Here is a 15,471-nt window from a genome sequence, read left to right as displayed (position 1 = left end):
AGTCAATGGAGCAGTTGAGAGCTCCTCTTCTCACTAAAAGGCACGCAAAAGAAAAACCGTAAATCCTACAGAAAAAATGAACACATTGTGAGAGAGAGGACAAGTGTGGCTACAACTTTGGAGAATTTCACTGCTGTAGAGTAAAATTTGTGGCCGTAGTCGTCGTGTAAAAAAAAATTTCAGAGAGTTTTTTTAAAGCCTCTCCACTCTAACCTCCCACTCTAGCCTGGAACATTCCGCAATACACAATCATTGAAAAGCCTGAATTTTTTCAAAATCACTCATGATCAGTTGGAGCTCACAGTTCAAAAACTACACAACTTTTGAAAAAGTTGAATACACCCCGAATACACGAGACTTGTGTCTACATTTTACAGTTTGAATGGTGTTTCTAGGTGAAAGTATGCCAGAGTAGATACTGTTTGAAAAAGGGGAGAATTTGCGACTTTTTTGAAAATTTCCCAGCCATTCTCTATGGGAAAATTTCGGCCGGTTTTTCGCGAATTTCTTCGCGAAACGTGAATATTCTGGAGAACAAAATACAAGCACACCGAGTCCGATCGAGCCGCACGTTTTGATGTATCATTTGTTAGTGTGCGCTCAACGGTGTGGGAGGAGTAGCGAACCGAAAGTCGACACGGAAGAAGAAGAAGAAGATGAACCGCAAGAACAATAGTGTGCATGCTTTGCATTGCACACTAGGTACCTCTATAGCTTTGCTATAGAGGTGCCTAGTGTGCATGCAAAGCAATGCACCACTAACTAGACAATTTCCCTTTGGGAAATCGCGAGAGTGGTGCATTGCACCGCTAGTATTAATACCAATGCATTCCTGTATAAGTCTATCTGAGTGTGTATCTATCTGAGTGGGTGTCTGTGTGTGTGTCTGTGTCAATGTAAGTGTGTGTGTCTTTATGTAGCTATGTCACACAATAGTGACAATACTGTGCTGTGCTACGCACAGCACAGTATTGTCACTATTGTGTGTCTGTGCAAATCTTTGACTACGTCCAGCACAGTATTGTCACTATTGTGTGTCTGTGCAAATCTCTGAGTGTGTGCCCTATGACTAAAAGCTGTGAAAATGTTGAATACCACATTGATTATTTGGACTTCATGTACATTGAATTGTGTTTCTAGGTTTACGTATGGCAGAGCTGTAGATGTTTAAAAAAGAATTTTTCATTTTTCATCCAGTCCCAATCATTTTCATTAGGAAATGAGGATTGCCAATGCTATGATACTATGATACAATACTATGATACCACAATGATACAATGAATTCATTTCACCTCCTACCATTCATTCTGTGTATCCATCTGTAGTCTTTGTCACAAACTAAACATAAACTTGAAACATAATTAGCAATTCAACAGCCATACACCGACATTTTGCAACACAGATGAACATTTTATTTTTTCCAAAAAGCTATACAGTAACCTTTTTTTTTTTAACAAAGATGAACTTAATTTTTCCAAAAAGTGATAAACTAACATTTTGCAACACAAATGTTTTTTCCAAAAAGTAACAATCTAACATTTCAGAAAAGATGAACTTAATATTTTTTTTTCAAAAAGTAATAAACTAACATTTCACAACAAAGATAAACTTGTTTTTTCCAAAAACTGATAAACATTTCACAAAAGAGATGAACTTTTTACAAAAGACGAGCATAGGAGGCCGTCTTCGTAGAGCTCTTCATCCTGAGTCTGCTGTTGTTCTTCCTAAAATATTAAAAACATTATTCATTGAGTCAGGTGGGTTGAAAGTGTTGTCCAAGCATGTATTTACACATACATACCTAAACTGACAGTATAAGATAGAACATAAAATGTTAAATGTCCCTTACTTCTCTGCTGCTGGCTTGATGTCTTCAATGAAGAGTGACTTGCTGCAGTCCTCTGGAGGTCTTCTTCCTGGGTCACTGTTGTTAGATTTAAAAGACAAATTAGTTTAAAAGACCCATGTAAACATTTTAAAAGAAAATTACAATTTCATGTAATATTACATACCTTATTTTTGCTGCAGTCTTCTGGTTCTTCATCTTCCTGTAGTCTGTATAATTGAGAGATTTAAAAGACAATTTAGTTACAGGTTTCAAAGACTGATATAAACATTTGAAGAGAAAGTTTAAAATTTTATGAAATATTACCTTATTTTTGCTGCAGATTTCTGGAGGTCTTCTTTCTGTATCTTGTATAATTGAAAGATTTAAAAAACAAATTGATTACAGGTTTCAAAGAATGATGAAAACAGTTGAAGAGAAGGTTGAGAATTTAATGAAATATGACTTCCCTTTTTTTTTTTTTGGTTGTCTTCAGTGGAGAGATTTGTTGAAGTCCTGTGGAGGTCTTCTCACTGGATCATCCTATAAAACAATGACATCATCATTTAGTTTAATCACTCAATGCACACGAATAACTTAAAAAAGGAGACATACTTACTTTGTGATGCACCTGGTTGACATGCAGCTCGGTCTTCATCTTAGCTGGATGTACCCCTTCCTGAAAGACACTCCTCACCCCAGCAAAAAATAAAAGAAACATTGCATGCAATAACAAAAACACATGATTGCTTATGTAAGCTTAGCTTAGCTAATGTAACTAATTACGTTAGCTAAGCTATTACATTACAGCTTAAGTTATCTTATACATGTTGTTCTCATTATCAAAATAGATAATGAGAAGGACATGAAATAAGATATTACAATGTTATAAAAATAAATAAATAAATACAAAAATATTAAGGAAACTTAGCATAGATAAATATATAAATACATAAATAAATGTTAAGGAAACTTAGCAAAAAAATATGTTAAATGTTAAATAAATAAATACAAAAATATTAAGGAAACTTAGCAAAAAATATGTTAAATGTTAAATAAATAAATACAAAAATATTAAGGAAACTTAGCATTAATTTAAAAATTCTATGACAGTACACCTTACATTATCTTACACATGCCGTTCTCATCATCTAAATAGATGATGAGAAGGACATGAAATAAGATATTACAATCTTAAATAAATAAATAAATACATAAATAAACGTTAAGGAAACTTAGCAATAAATTATGTTAAATAAATAAATAAATAAATACATAAATACTAAGGAAACTTAGCAATAAATTACAAAATTCTACTGTTTTACAGCTAACATTATCTTACACATGCCGTTCTCATCATCTAAATAGATGATGAGAAGGACATGAAATAAGATATTACAATGTTAATAAATAAATAAATAAATAAATATTAAGGAAACTTAGCAATAACGTCCTACAATACATCTTAAATAGTGACCCAGTTGTTCTCATCATCTCAATAGATGGTAAGAAGAACATGAGAAAATAATGCTGACCCCATTCTTAAATAAATTAATACACAAATACATACATACAATTACATTTACATAATGACAATATAAAAGCATTTCCAGCCAAGACGTGCCACTGTAACAACAAAGCTATCAAACAAAAACATTTACATATTAACAAATATATATATATATAAAAATACATACATAGTTCCTAAAAACTTAAACACAATCCTGACATAAATTACATCTAAATTAGCTACGTGTTGGCTGGAGAGGCTATTACTCAGTCAAAATACAATAAACCGGACTGTGGTAACTGTAATATGTTTGCAGAACACCTGATTGAAGACATTTATCTGAATTTGAAATATAAATGTGGTCAATGAGCGTGTTCTTTTGGGTTGTGGAATTGGTTATCAATTGAGTGTAACCTCTGGACTGAAAGAAATCTTTGATACTTTTTTTTCCTTTTGAAAGGAGGTCCTCATTAAAATCGCCACAAACAATGATGGGCTGGTGATTGAGCATGTCCAATGAGTCCAGGAGGTTTTTCAAATTTTGGAGAAAGATTCCCAATGCAAAATTTGGCGGTCTGTACACAGTCGCGATTAGAACTTTGACTGGAGCCTCAATTTTAACAACAAGAAACTCCAAATCACTGACCTGTTGCATGTACCGGCGAGGCTCTGCCTGGACATTGTCTCGACAGTACACGGCAACTCCACCTCCCTCTTTTTTGGCCATGTCCACACAGCTGTTGTAAGACAGCTGTCGGCTACGTGTGAACACGGTGTATCCCTCCAATTGAAAAATTTGGGCTACAGAAGACCCCGACAAATGAGTCTCTGTAAGGCAAAGCACATCTGCTCGTTGGAGCTCGTGATGTGCTCTCAGGTCTACCATGTGACACGGCAGGCCCTGAGTGTTGTGGTGGACAATGGTCAGAACCTTTGGAGTTTCTTTTACAGACTGTAAAAACTGTAACAATGGTCTACAGCTCTGGAAAGATGCATGATCCATACTTTCCAGAGCTGCTTTGATCTCGGGGTCAGCATAAATCTTTTTCTCATCAAAGTCAAGGATGGTGAGACCTTGGAGTGAGGTTGCGCGGCTGAGAGCGACGTACGCCATACCCGGTTCAAAAACACGCTTCAGACACACAACCGCCGACGCCATGGTCATTCCTTGAACTTTGTGGGCCGTACAGGCAAAAGCTAACTTCATGGGGAACTGCCGCCGAACAACCCCTTTCTTTTTACTTAGGCTCTCCTCAGATCTTTCGATGTACACCAAGTTATCTGAGGGACCTAAGATTTTTCGGCGGAATCTCTGTCCTGCTGTAGGATTGTCCAGCACGAGTCCAATCAGCTTGACGCCTTCTGGTGCTTTAGTTACAATGTGGCCAATGGTTCCAAATGTACCGTTCACAAGGCCGTCTTCCACATCTAAATTTCGGATCAACATAACGCGTACTCCTGGAGCAGCCATTATGTTGTCAGGCAGATCTCGTTTGTGTCCTTTAATTTCCCCAAACACAAACGTCATGCAGCCAGTTGCGGGGTCTTTTCTGAAATCCTGAGCTGCAATGCCAATCGCATCTTTGTGGAGGGCAGTTACGGTGTCGGCGTTGTGACGGTCTACTTCTTTGTTTGTGGCGTAGATGTGTAGACTCTGTGCTGGACAATGTTGACCATCAGCCACTGCCTGCGTAAGTAAGACCCTGTCTTCATCTAACAAAGGATCTTGCTTTTGCTTCACCCTGAGACGGTTCAAGAGTTCAGCAAAAGCTCGATCGTCTTTCTGTCGCATGATCTCCGTCAGGACCACCATTTTGAAGTTATCCTTCCAGAGATCAAACTGGGTCTCCTCGTACACACACAGTGGCTTGGCTTTACCAAGGGGCGGCAGTTGATAAAAGTCGCCTACAGCGAGGACAGACATGCCTCCAAATGGCTTCCGGTTTCCCCTGATCTGCTGAAATCGCCAATGCACGTAGGCAAAGAGCTCTTTGGAGACCATAGATATCTCATCGATGATGAGAATCTCAGCGTTGGACAGTGTCGCTCTGACTTCGTCCAGTGCATTCCCAAGACCTTGATAAGGTGGCTTCAAGGACCTTGGCAGTTTTAGGATGGAGTGCAACGTGTGGCCTGATATGTTAAATGCTGCTGTACCTGTGAATGCGGTCAGCAGCACTGCGGGTTGGGACATGTCTGCGTAGTCCCGAAATCTCGGGAGCTCGCGCAGAATTCTGGTTGCCTCCTGGTGAATGCACTTAATCACGTGTGATTTGCCACATCCAGCCCCTCCCGTCAGGAAGTAATAAAAAGGTTCTGGATCGTGGCCCCAGACAAGATCAAAGCACCACTGTCGAACGCTGTAGAAAACGGAAGCCTGAGTTTCGTTCAGACTTTGGTACATTTTCCTAACAAAGTCTGGACTCAACTCTGGAGCTTCTATCCTAATGATAGAGCTCCCCCTGTCCTTCCGAGTGTCAAATTCCGGGACATCTTCATTAGATTGGTCCTGATCTACAGGTTCACGCTCAGCCAGGCACTCCAGCCGGTCCACTTCGACTTCGGGCGCGAAAGAGTTCCAGGCATTCACGAGAGGACCGCACTCTTGAAGCTTTTTCAACGCAGCTTCAATATTTTTTCCTTTGCCCTCGTAACGTTTTTGGTTGCGACCCACGATGTCATCTACTCTCATACCCCACTTCACACCGCGCTTATAATACTGTTCGTAAGTGGGGTACGCTTCATCTCTCAGATCGTCGTCGAATCGATGTGGGAGATAAAGTTTCAGCAATCTTCTATAAAATTTTTCCGGAGTCTTTTTTTCAGAGAAGCGAGTATATCTAATGATTGCTGGTTTTCCTGTGGTTCTCTTAACAATATAGCCTTGATTATTTTGTAAAGGAATGGCTTTTTGGCTTTCCATCTGCTGGCCGTAGAGTACCCTGTACTCGGACGCAAACTCGGCCAGACACATACGCTCAAACTCTGCACTGAGAGGTCTGTTGGCGTATTTTTCAGGCAACCCCGACATCCATACGTCCTCTGACCCGGGTTCCATTTTCTCCAGTCTACCCATGGGGTGACTCATTTTCAGACCTTCTTCGTCGGTCTGAAGAAACACCACGGATCGGGAGCACCTCTTGAGGCGCAAGCTGCAGGTACGAGCTACGGCCTCTTGAGCGCTGACCTCTCTGTGTTTAGAGTAGGCCTGCATAATTTTTTTCATTTCGTCTCGCTCGTTGACGTTCGAATTTTTAACATCTTTGACGACGTTCTTAAGGAATTCCGTCATCTCGTGCTCCGGTTTGGACACATACGACATCATGTACATGATGCAGCTGTAGTCGTCTATGACGTATTGGATGTCCATGTTGGCGTTCCAGGCTCTAATTAATGTGGGATTGTAGGCATTAACCCAACAATCATTTGGATGGCGCCTCAGTATCACGACATGGCTGTTTGCCAGTAGCTCGACGGCATCGAAGTATTCATCGTAAGTTAATTTGCACTGGCAAAGCAAGTCTGTCAAACTACTGAACGAAGCGCCTGGATCCATAAGCAGATCTCTGAGCGGCTGGAGCTTTTTCTTGGCCGATTTTCGCTGTCTATCGAGGGACTTCTTTTGCTCCATTACGTGCGCGATGTAGTCTGCATCTTTTGGACATTTCTTTTGGAGGGTATCAATAGTGGGGGGCCTGGTGATGAATGTTTTATCCATCGGAAGTTTTGGAAAGCCGAACCTGCAGGAAACATTTCCCTTCTTACAGGACTTTGAATGTTTCCTGCTGTGCACCTGGACCTCTGACACTATTTTGTGCAGTTCCGGATCTGTGTCAGGGTCGGGCATTTTACAACTAATGTATCGATCGATAAATTCCATAACCGTTACATCGAGGTCGTCTTCAAATTTAGGCGCATTTTTAATCCAAATTAGCATGTGAATGTGCGGGCTTCCCCTGGCTTGGAACTCCACGCGGTAAAAATAATCCTCTACTTCGCCAATCGGTTGCGCCGGTGAGAGGATGAGGTTCGTCATCAGAGCGTCCACTCTTTTTTCAAACACGCGCATCACTGTTACGGGGTTGCTTCTTAAAATATCGCATTTGGCTTTCCAGTCTAAGTCTGAAAAGTCGCCTCGTTCGCCCTGCTGAGCTTTGAGGATCTCTATGACCTCAGGCCATCTCATCTCAGCAGCGGAGAAGGTGGCAAAAAATGTCGGTTTCCCAATTTGACGAACCATGGCGTGGACATCTCGAAGGGTTTTGTGCCAATAGGCTGGAGTGCCTCTAAGGGGCTGCATGAACCTGGTCGCATCTTGGTCCATAATGAGCCGTTCAAGTTCGTCCCTATTCTGGAGCATGAGATTATTAACCGTACGGCCGTCACGGGTTTTAGACTTTCCTTTACGCATTTGAATAGACATGCTATGCGTCGCGAGGTGAGTCTCTGTAACAAATTGCGCAAAGAAAAGATAACTCTGGTCACTTGCAAAGCGCGGATCTGCAGCAAAGAGCCGACAATTAAAGTACAGGCTCGGGGACAGGGAGACGGTTCGACGCTCATCCAATGTGTTCTCACCTGTCGGAAACTGCACAGGAAAGGCCATGGCCTCTAAGTTTGGTACGGCGAAAAACGCGACCGGTTGGTTGCCTTGCGCGGGTGCAACACTAAATATGCCATCGCCATACGAAAGGATTTCCTGTGCAATGTCGGGGGGCTGCATGCAAGTGTCCAGTGTCAGGCCCGGTCTCAGCTCCTCCTGTTCTTCGTCAGCGGCCGTGGTTTGCTGACGAGGAACCTCTAGCTGTTCTGGCTCATTTTCACTTTTAAACACCTCTTCTAAATCAATGTCCCAGTCTGCCTCTGGAATGTTCTCCTCTTCACCATGCAGACTGTCGAAAGAGACACTCTCGTCAACATTTATGTCCCTGTAGTCCGAATGTTGTTCTTTTAATTTAGCCAGGCCAGCAAGTACATTCTTCATGTTGACAGTATAAAAATGTTGGTATCCTTTGTACTGGATACGCCTTTTTAGTTTTACTTGAAGCAGCTGCGCTTCAGACCTAGGCCTTGGCAGACTGTTCACGGTTGCTTCCACCTCTGATGGAACGCAAACAACGGCTCCGTGAACAGCTCTCTGTTGGCCTTTTGGCAGAGCAACAATTTTCGCAAAAGGCAGGATTTTTGCAATCAACTGCCTTTCTAGCACATTAAGTACAGCCAATTCTGGGGGGATGGGCGCTAACTCCAAATTGTTGCAGACTGCCATGGGTGGCATGCATCCTCTGCTAAGGTGATTGTCGCAGGTATAGCATATCCACTCAGACAGTCTCTCTTGTGGCATAGTGCAAGGGGAAGAGCACTCGCTATCACAAAAATGAACAAAGTTTCCTGTCAAGCATGCTGCTGCCACTTTTAGGTTTTTGCTATATTTTCCCCTGTTACATGCTTTGACCTGATTTGGAAACATTGTTCGGTTACACACTGTACAAATATAAGTTGGGCCATGTCTAATAGATTCCCGAAAAGAAGCTATGGCTACTTCCATTACGGGATCGATCAGGGGCTGGGGACGGTGGGGGACAATTTGTCTGTATTTTCTTTTAATTTTGAGAGCTTTATGCATTTTGAAAAAAATGCAATTTACATTATCTTTGGTCAATTCATTCAATCTCTGCTGATTACGAAGAATACAGCGCAATCTAAATTGTGCATCATCACTATATCTCGCTTTGGCATTTTTCTTCTTTTTTTGCCTGTACTCCTGGTTGCATGCGTACCTTGCTTGCATATATGCTTTCTTATGTCTTCTAGCATCAAGATTAATTTTATATTTCTGGGACATAGATTTCTGTTTTTGAGTTCGAAAAGCAGGATCTGCCTTGTACTTTTCGGTGAAGCTTTTTTGCTTTCTGATTCGATAAAGAAAATCTTGGGAATATTTCCTTTTTTCTTTCTGAATTTTTTTCATTCTAAATCTTGAACACGTTGCATATTTGATTTTTTGACTTTGGGCTCGTTTTTTCCTTTTAAGTTCACATGACACTAGTGCTTGTTGCTCTGTTCTGACACTGGCTTTTCGAATGGCTTTTCGTCGCCGTTGCTTAGGCAGCTTTGAGACACTTGCTGATGAGAGGGGTGCCCTCGAGACATGTTCTGCTACAGGAGGGAGAACTTTCCTAGAGGCTTTGGCAGGCGGAAGGAGAACTTCACTAGGAACTTCACTAGGAACTTCACTAGGAACTTCTGGTGCTGGTGGGAGAGCTGTCCTGGATACATTTTGTGCCAGAGATGCATCAGGACGTTCTTGGGAACCAATGGCTTCGAATGACACCGGCACAAACTCATAAGTGGCAGAAGGTCCGCGATTTGCGAAGAGTTTGAGCAGGTGTTCAGCCAAGTCACTGATTTTTGAGAAGGTCTTCATAATTGCAGTTCCGTTGGGGTGAGGTAAGCCCACCGTGTTTCTTGAGTGTGAATCATACACACCATACATGCCTGATCGGTTGCGGAAAACTGCAATGCATTCTGGACTTACTATAATTAAAGCCAGATTGACTTCACCTGACAGACACTCTAACTGTGTGGCAAGGGGCAGACACCAATCCTGGTTGCCACTGAGTTTTACAAGTCCACACCTAATTTCAGGCATGTGGACAGTATACATTGCTGTGTCAGTCAGGACTTGTTTTGGTAATTCTTCCACAGTGAGATGGTCACTCTGGAATCTGTTCTCCAGGATGAGCTGTCGCTTTACACCTACATAAAGCGAATCTCCCTTTGCCAGCACCCTATCGAGGGCCGCAGTGTTAAACTGACAGCCCTCGTTCTCATACGCCAGAAAAGTCAGGGACATGCAGGTACACTGGTGGTTTCTAGAGAAGTCGCTGTACCTCATGTCGCTCTGACTATGACTGGCCCTAACACTTACATTAAACGGCTGAGTAACCTGAAATAGGGATAAATTATTATCATTATCATAAAGGTTTACTTTTAATTTAATTTTATCATATCATTATTACATCACTTGTTATTAGATTTATTATTAGTTATTAACATTAGTTGTAGTAATGACCTGTTTCATGTGCTACAATCATGAAATGAGTTTCAGCAAATGTGATTAATAGCATTTTACCTAGTGCAGATTTAATCAAATTACTAGTCACCCCTTGTTATCTTGAACAAAGTTTGAAAGAGAAATTTGTGCCTCCTACATCCCTAAGACTTGTCACACCTTTCCCTAAATGAAAATATTCATAAACATTTTAATTTATACTGCAATGGCAGTGTATTAAAAAAAAATCTTCTTTACATGTGTAAAGCGCTTTGAGACAATTTTGATTGTGGAAGGCGCTATATAAATAAAATTGAATTGAATTGAATTGAAATGTGAGTCAATGGCACAGAAAGGTTTTTTTTTTTTTTAATTATTAAAAGGCTTAAAAATGAAAACTAGTTTTGTTATGCATTTCAGTTAAAACCAAGAGCGCTCTGCCTCAAACAAAAACACTTTATGAAGCCAACGATAGACCCGAATATAAAAGTTCTTACTTTTTTAGCTGGGGAACAAGAGGTGGAGAGTCCATCATCGATGATCCAGGGCCAGCTGGTTGATGAGGGAAATGGCGTCTGGACGGTCTTTAATAAGAGATAACACCAATTAATATTTATATATGAGGCAACACAATACACCAAGTTGATACAAGAAAAGTTTCCCAAATGTATTTCAATAACTCACTGGCATCTGTGAACTGCAGAGAAAGATAATGCTATCACAAATGTTAAATTAAGCAGTTTTATGTAGTTACAGCTGATTTTACAGTAAATGTTCTGTGTTTGTCAGTTGTGGAGTAAATACCTTAGCTGGGCGAGGAGAGCGACGGGCTCTGGGTACAGCTGGTGAAGGGGGTGAAGGGGTCTTCATCCTGGCCGTCTGGGAAAAATAATAATAATTCAGTACAATAGAGACTTTAATGACATTATTGACTTGATTCAAGAGGAATAATATTTACCTTCGCAACCGGAGAACAGCAGGGGGTCGCTGCATCACCCAAACCACAGGACAACCTGACTGGAGGCGATCCAACCAGCTGTTGACACATGATAACAAACATGTTAAACTTCATGTCTCAGTGAAGACATTGTGTGTTCTGTGTGAGATTGTGTTTGTTCTGGCAGAAAGTAACATACGTTGGTCACTGAAGTTTGGGTGCGGGGGGGGTGTCCGTCCATGGTCCTGGACCGTCTCACCACAGGAACCGGGCTGGAGGGGGCGTCGTCCTCCAGTCCCCGTGACACCCCGGTTGGAGGTAATCCAACCAGCTGTTGACAGATGACAAATATATTAAAATTCAGACAGAGAGGACAGTGTAGTTATGTCTCCATGAAAACGCCATGTCAACTGTAAACACTGACGGTGTGTGCCAATTGTGTAACATACGTTGTTCACTGGAGACTGGCGGCTGTGGGGGCGTCTCTCCCTGGTCCTGCGACGCCTGGCTGCTGCCGGGGAGGCCACCTGCACGGTCAAATAAAGCATAGCACCAGTAACTGTAAGGAACAAGATGAAACTTTATAATACAGCTGAGAAGAGATGTCACACAATTTACCTTCTTGCCCGCTGGAGGAGACTTGCAGTCCACCACGCCACACAGGTCAGAAGGAGACACTTCCTCCATGGCACGAAGAGCCATGCCACTGAACCACTTTGGATTCAGTGGAAGGAAGGACTCCTCCTTCTGTGAAAGACACAAAAAAAGACAAAGACACATGAACATTTGTCTGGTTAAATACACAAAGTTTAAATACTCACCAGTTAACTTGAAGGACAAAAAAAAAAAAAAAAAGTTAGAAAAATAACTCACCCGCTGCTGAGCCACACTGGCCTGGCCGGAAACCTGCGACTGGTAAAGTTTAGATGACATATTTGATTAAATAGGTGCTTTTATAATTACGACTGTGAACCCGTTGAGAAAAATGTATTCATAAACACATGTAAACACACAAAATAGTATAAAAGAAAAACCTTACCTTGCTGCTCTGACCCACAACCCTCCACTGGAAGGGGTCAGGAGACAGTGGAGCACGTACCTCACCCTTCACAACCAGCTTAGGAGAGAATCTCCTAAGTGGCGGTGAAGGTGTAGGAGACACCTGGGGAGGTGGAGGCGGTGTCTCGAGGAACCAGTCCGTGGTGCTCCACAGCAACTGCGTGAGGATCCCCATCCCCTCACGGTCGGACAGATGGACCTGCAGACATAACAATAGAAACCCATTTACAGACAAAGTTCAACTGTAAAAAAAAAAAAAAAAAAAAAGTAGGTGCTGTTGACTAAATATTTCACATAAACACACAAGGAATTATTAGAATATTTCTATCACACATAGATATACTACTTACGCCGTCTCTGCTCCACAGCTCCAAGCGCGTACGGGGGAAGTGCTCCGCCGCAGGGAAGTACCTCAACCCTAAAAATATAAAAGGGAGAAAAAAAAAATAACAGTCATTAAAACATCCATACATGTATTTTGACTTTTTGTTCATTACTATATTTTCACACACATTTTAAGTACATTTCTTATTCTTCTCTTTATTGAGATGATATTTATTTTTTTACACACCCATACGAGCTGCCACGCGGTGGTACTCTTGCCGAAGGAGGACCTGGTGCGTCTCATCCTCCTTCAGGCGGGGCGGGAAGTCCAGCACAAAGACCTGTAGAAAACAAAATTTTACAAAACAAAACATGTTTCTTACCAATTTACATTTTCATTCAAAATCACACACATTAAAATAATAACACATTAATTTTTAAAAACTCATACATTTAATCTAATTAATCAATGTACTTCTACTACTAATACAACAGGCATAAAATAAAGCTTACCTCCGGCCAGCGGCTCCTCACAGCAGTGAGGAAACGAGCAAAGTCGACGGCCGCCTCGTCGATGGTCCTGCTGGCAGTCAGGTTGTTACTGGGGGCTAGAACACAGACAGCATGAGGGGACCGAGGAAGTACAACATGTTGGACCTCAGTCCGCAGCTCAGCGGCGTGAGCCCCAGGGGTTGACATGATACCAAAAGAATACTTAGCTTCTGGCATCACGGCGAACCCGTCAGCAATGGACCGGAGATGGGAGTCCCCAACAATCAGAATGAACTGCAACAGAGAAGATTTCTTTAGCATGAAAATCATTTACGCCTCTCCAGATCAACTACTTCCTTCATAAACTGCACAATAATAACAATACCTTCTTGTCAGGAGACTCCGGTGGGATGACCAACTTGTGGCTCCGTCCAGTGAGCTTTGAAGTTGGCCACCTCAGCACCCGATGGCGGTAACCAGTACCGCGGCCTGTTTAGTAAAGAACAAGACAGATAAATGTAAAATTGAATGAAGGAAAGCAAAGCAGGAAATGTCAACAAATCATTCATTTTTACCAGTAAAAAAGTACAGGAAAGAAAATGACTTTCAAAAGTTTAATATTGATGATGAATAGATTTACGGATCATTTTGGGATAAAACAGGTAGATACTCACGTGCACGAACTTCGGCACGCACATCACCCGGGCTCCAGAACGGCTTGGCTGGGGGTGAAGATCCAACCGCCTGATGACAGATACAATAATAATAATAATCATAAGCACCTTTCAAAACTCTCTAGGTGACTTTACATCTCATAAAATGAACATAGTAAAATCAAACAAAGCTAAGATAAAGACAAACACGTTCAAACAAAATATAACACAAATTTAAAAAGTAATACGAACATTTTAAACACAAGAACATGTGTGACTGTAAGCACATTAAACTTGTCTCTCTGTGTCTGTGTGTGTGTGTGTGAGAGTGAGTTGTGGTAGTAACGTACGTTGCTGACTGGAGCTCGGGAGCAGGGGGGGCGGGTCTCCTTGGTCCTCTTGGTCCTTGACCCTCTGGAAGGCTCCTCTCCAGCCGGGGGGGACACCGTCTGATGAAACAGTAACATCAAAGACATGGCAGTTCCATACTGAACTCAGCACTTATGAAGAAAGCAACAGATGTAACATTTCTACAGCCATTTTCATGCAGACATTTGTCATTGTAACACAGAAACGTATCTACTGTGTAAGTACCTCCAGGGGGGGGGCGAACGACGTCAGCTCCTCCAGGTCGAGCTTCCTCCATCGCTGCTTCGCCGCCGCCGACTTCTTGGACTTCCTTGGCATCCTGCCGACAGAAGTTCAAGACAAAAAAAAAAAAAAAACAAGAGAAATGCTTCTCAAACGTTAGATAGACTAACCTAACGAACTAACCTGAACCTAACCTAAATCTAAACTATACCTAATATGCCTAACTTAATATATAAAATGAAATGTGACACAGATGTGAGGACAGATTACAGCAGAGAGAGAGAGTGATGAAACAATGATGTAGTGAATTTGTGTGTGGGTGATGTGGTGATACTGCTCTGAGAAAGACGATCAATAGCTGGGACAGCACTGGAAACCTTCAATCTTATCTGCAAAAAAAAGAAATGTCTCAAATGTTACAAGTCAATAGTAGGAACATGCTCATAGCATAACAGACACGTTAAACATCTATGCTTGTCATGATGTGTGTGTCTGTGGGCACAGAATTTACTTTATAATTCTATCTCATAATTTATAACAATAATAGATTGTAATTATAATACTATATACATTTTTATAATACATGGTATTATAGTAATAGTTTATTCCTCAAGACAAAGAATTACCATAACACTATAAATATGCACCAACAAATAACACCAACTTCAGCAAATGTAACAGATTTTATCAACAGCAAAATGCACATTACCAAAAGCAAAAACACAGGGAGAAAGGTGTTTTTCCCTGGTCAAAAGGCAGTATTTAAAACTACAGTCACACACTAAACAACAAATCATGAGGCAGTAATGTCTAGCTTCAGCAAGCTTACTTTTAGCACCGTTAGCTTTTCGCTGAGCGTAATGTTTTTCTATAGAAAAAGCAAAGTCACTGCTATAACACTATAAATATGCACCCACAAATAACACCAACTTCAGCAAATGTAACAGATTTTACCAACAGCAAAATGCACATTACCAAAAGCAAAAACACTCATGTATGAAATACTTCATTTTCTACTTAATCAAG

At 41.4% G+C, this 15,471-nt stretch overlaps 1 protein-coding gene and 2 long non-coding RNA genes across 3 annotated transcripts; all 3 read right to left on the bottom strand.

The window, feature by feature from the left end:
• Positions 1-1,669: 1,669 nt before the first annotated feature.
• Positions 1,670-2,152, bottom strand: LOC121193719. Its single transcript, XR_005895311.1, has 3 exons — positions 2,013-2,152; positions 1,850-1,924; positions 1,670-1,724 (listed from the first exon to the last, which is right to left on the bottom strand). It is a non-coding gene; the product is annotated as an uncharacterized LOC121193719 (long non-coding RNA).
• A 9,041-nt stretch (positions 2,153-11,193) lies between these two features.
• On the bottom strand, positions 11,194-11,638 carry LOC121193735. The gene is made up of 3 exons (XR_005895315.1): positions 11,526-11,638; positions 11,348-11,425; positions 11,194-11,260 (listed from the first exon to the last, which is right to left on the bottom strand). It is a non-coding gene; the product is annotated as an uncharacterized LOC121193735 (long non-coding RNA).
• A 142-nt stretch (positions 11,639-11,780) lies between these two features.
• LOC121187930 lies at positions 11,781-14,541 on the bottom strand. Its single transcript, XM_041047381.1, has 11 exons — positions 14,449-14,541; positions 14,205-14,303; positions 13,876-13,945; positions 13,587-13,690; positions 13,223-13,495; positions 12,957-13,050; positions 12,736-12,803; positions 12,366-12,584; positions 12,200-12,238; positions 11,945-12,073; positions 11,781-11,837 (listed from the first exon to the last, which is right to left on the bottom strand). Exons 1-11 carry the CDS (start codon positions 14,539-14,541, stop codon positions 11,781-11,783), a joined length of 1,245 nt encoding a protein of 414 aa, XP_040903315.1.
• Between the last annotated feature and the right edge of the window lie 930 nt (positions 14,542-15,471).

The sequence above is a fragment of the Toxotes jaculatrix genome, chromosome 2 (assembly GCF_017976425.1).
Source record: "Toxotes jaculatrix isolate fToxJac2 chromosome 2, fToxJac2.pri, whole genome shotgun sequence".
NCBI classification, from domain to species: Eukaryota; Metazoa; Chordata; class Actinopteri; family Toxotidae; genus Toxotes; species Toxotes jaculatrix.
The sequence above is the reverse complement of the archived record's forward strand: the minus strand, read 5'-3'. Positions and strand labels throughout refer to the sequence as shown.

Excerpts from the sequence above, each read along its gene's own strand:
- LOC121187930 (XM_041047381.1), bottom strand. The coding sequence starts at position 14,541 with ATGCCAAGGAAGTCCAAGAAGTCGGCGGCGGCGAAGCAGCGATGGAGG. Across the intron at positions 13,946-14,204 it reads CCCGAGCTCCAGTCAGCAAC|GCGGTTGGATCTTCACCCCC; the intron begins GTACGTTACTAC and ends ATCTGTCATCAG. Across the intron at positions 12,239-12,365 it reads TTGTGGGTCAGAGCAGCAAG|TCGCAGGTTTCCGGCCAGGC; the intron begins GTAAGGTTTTTC and ends AAACTTTACCAG.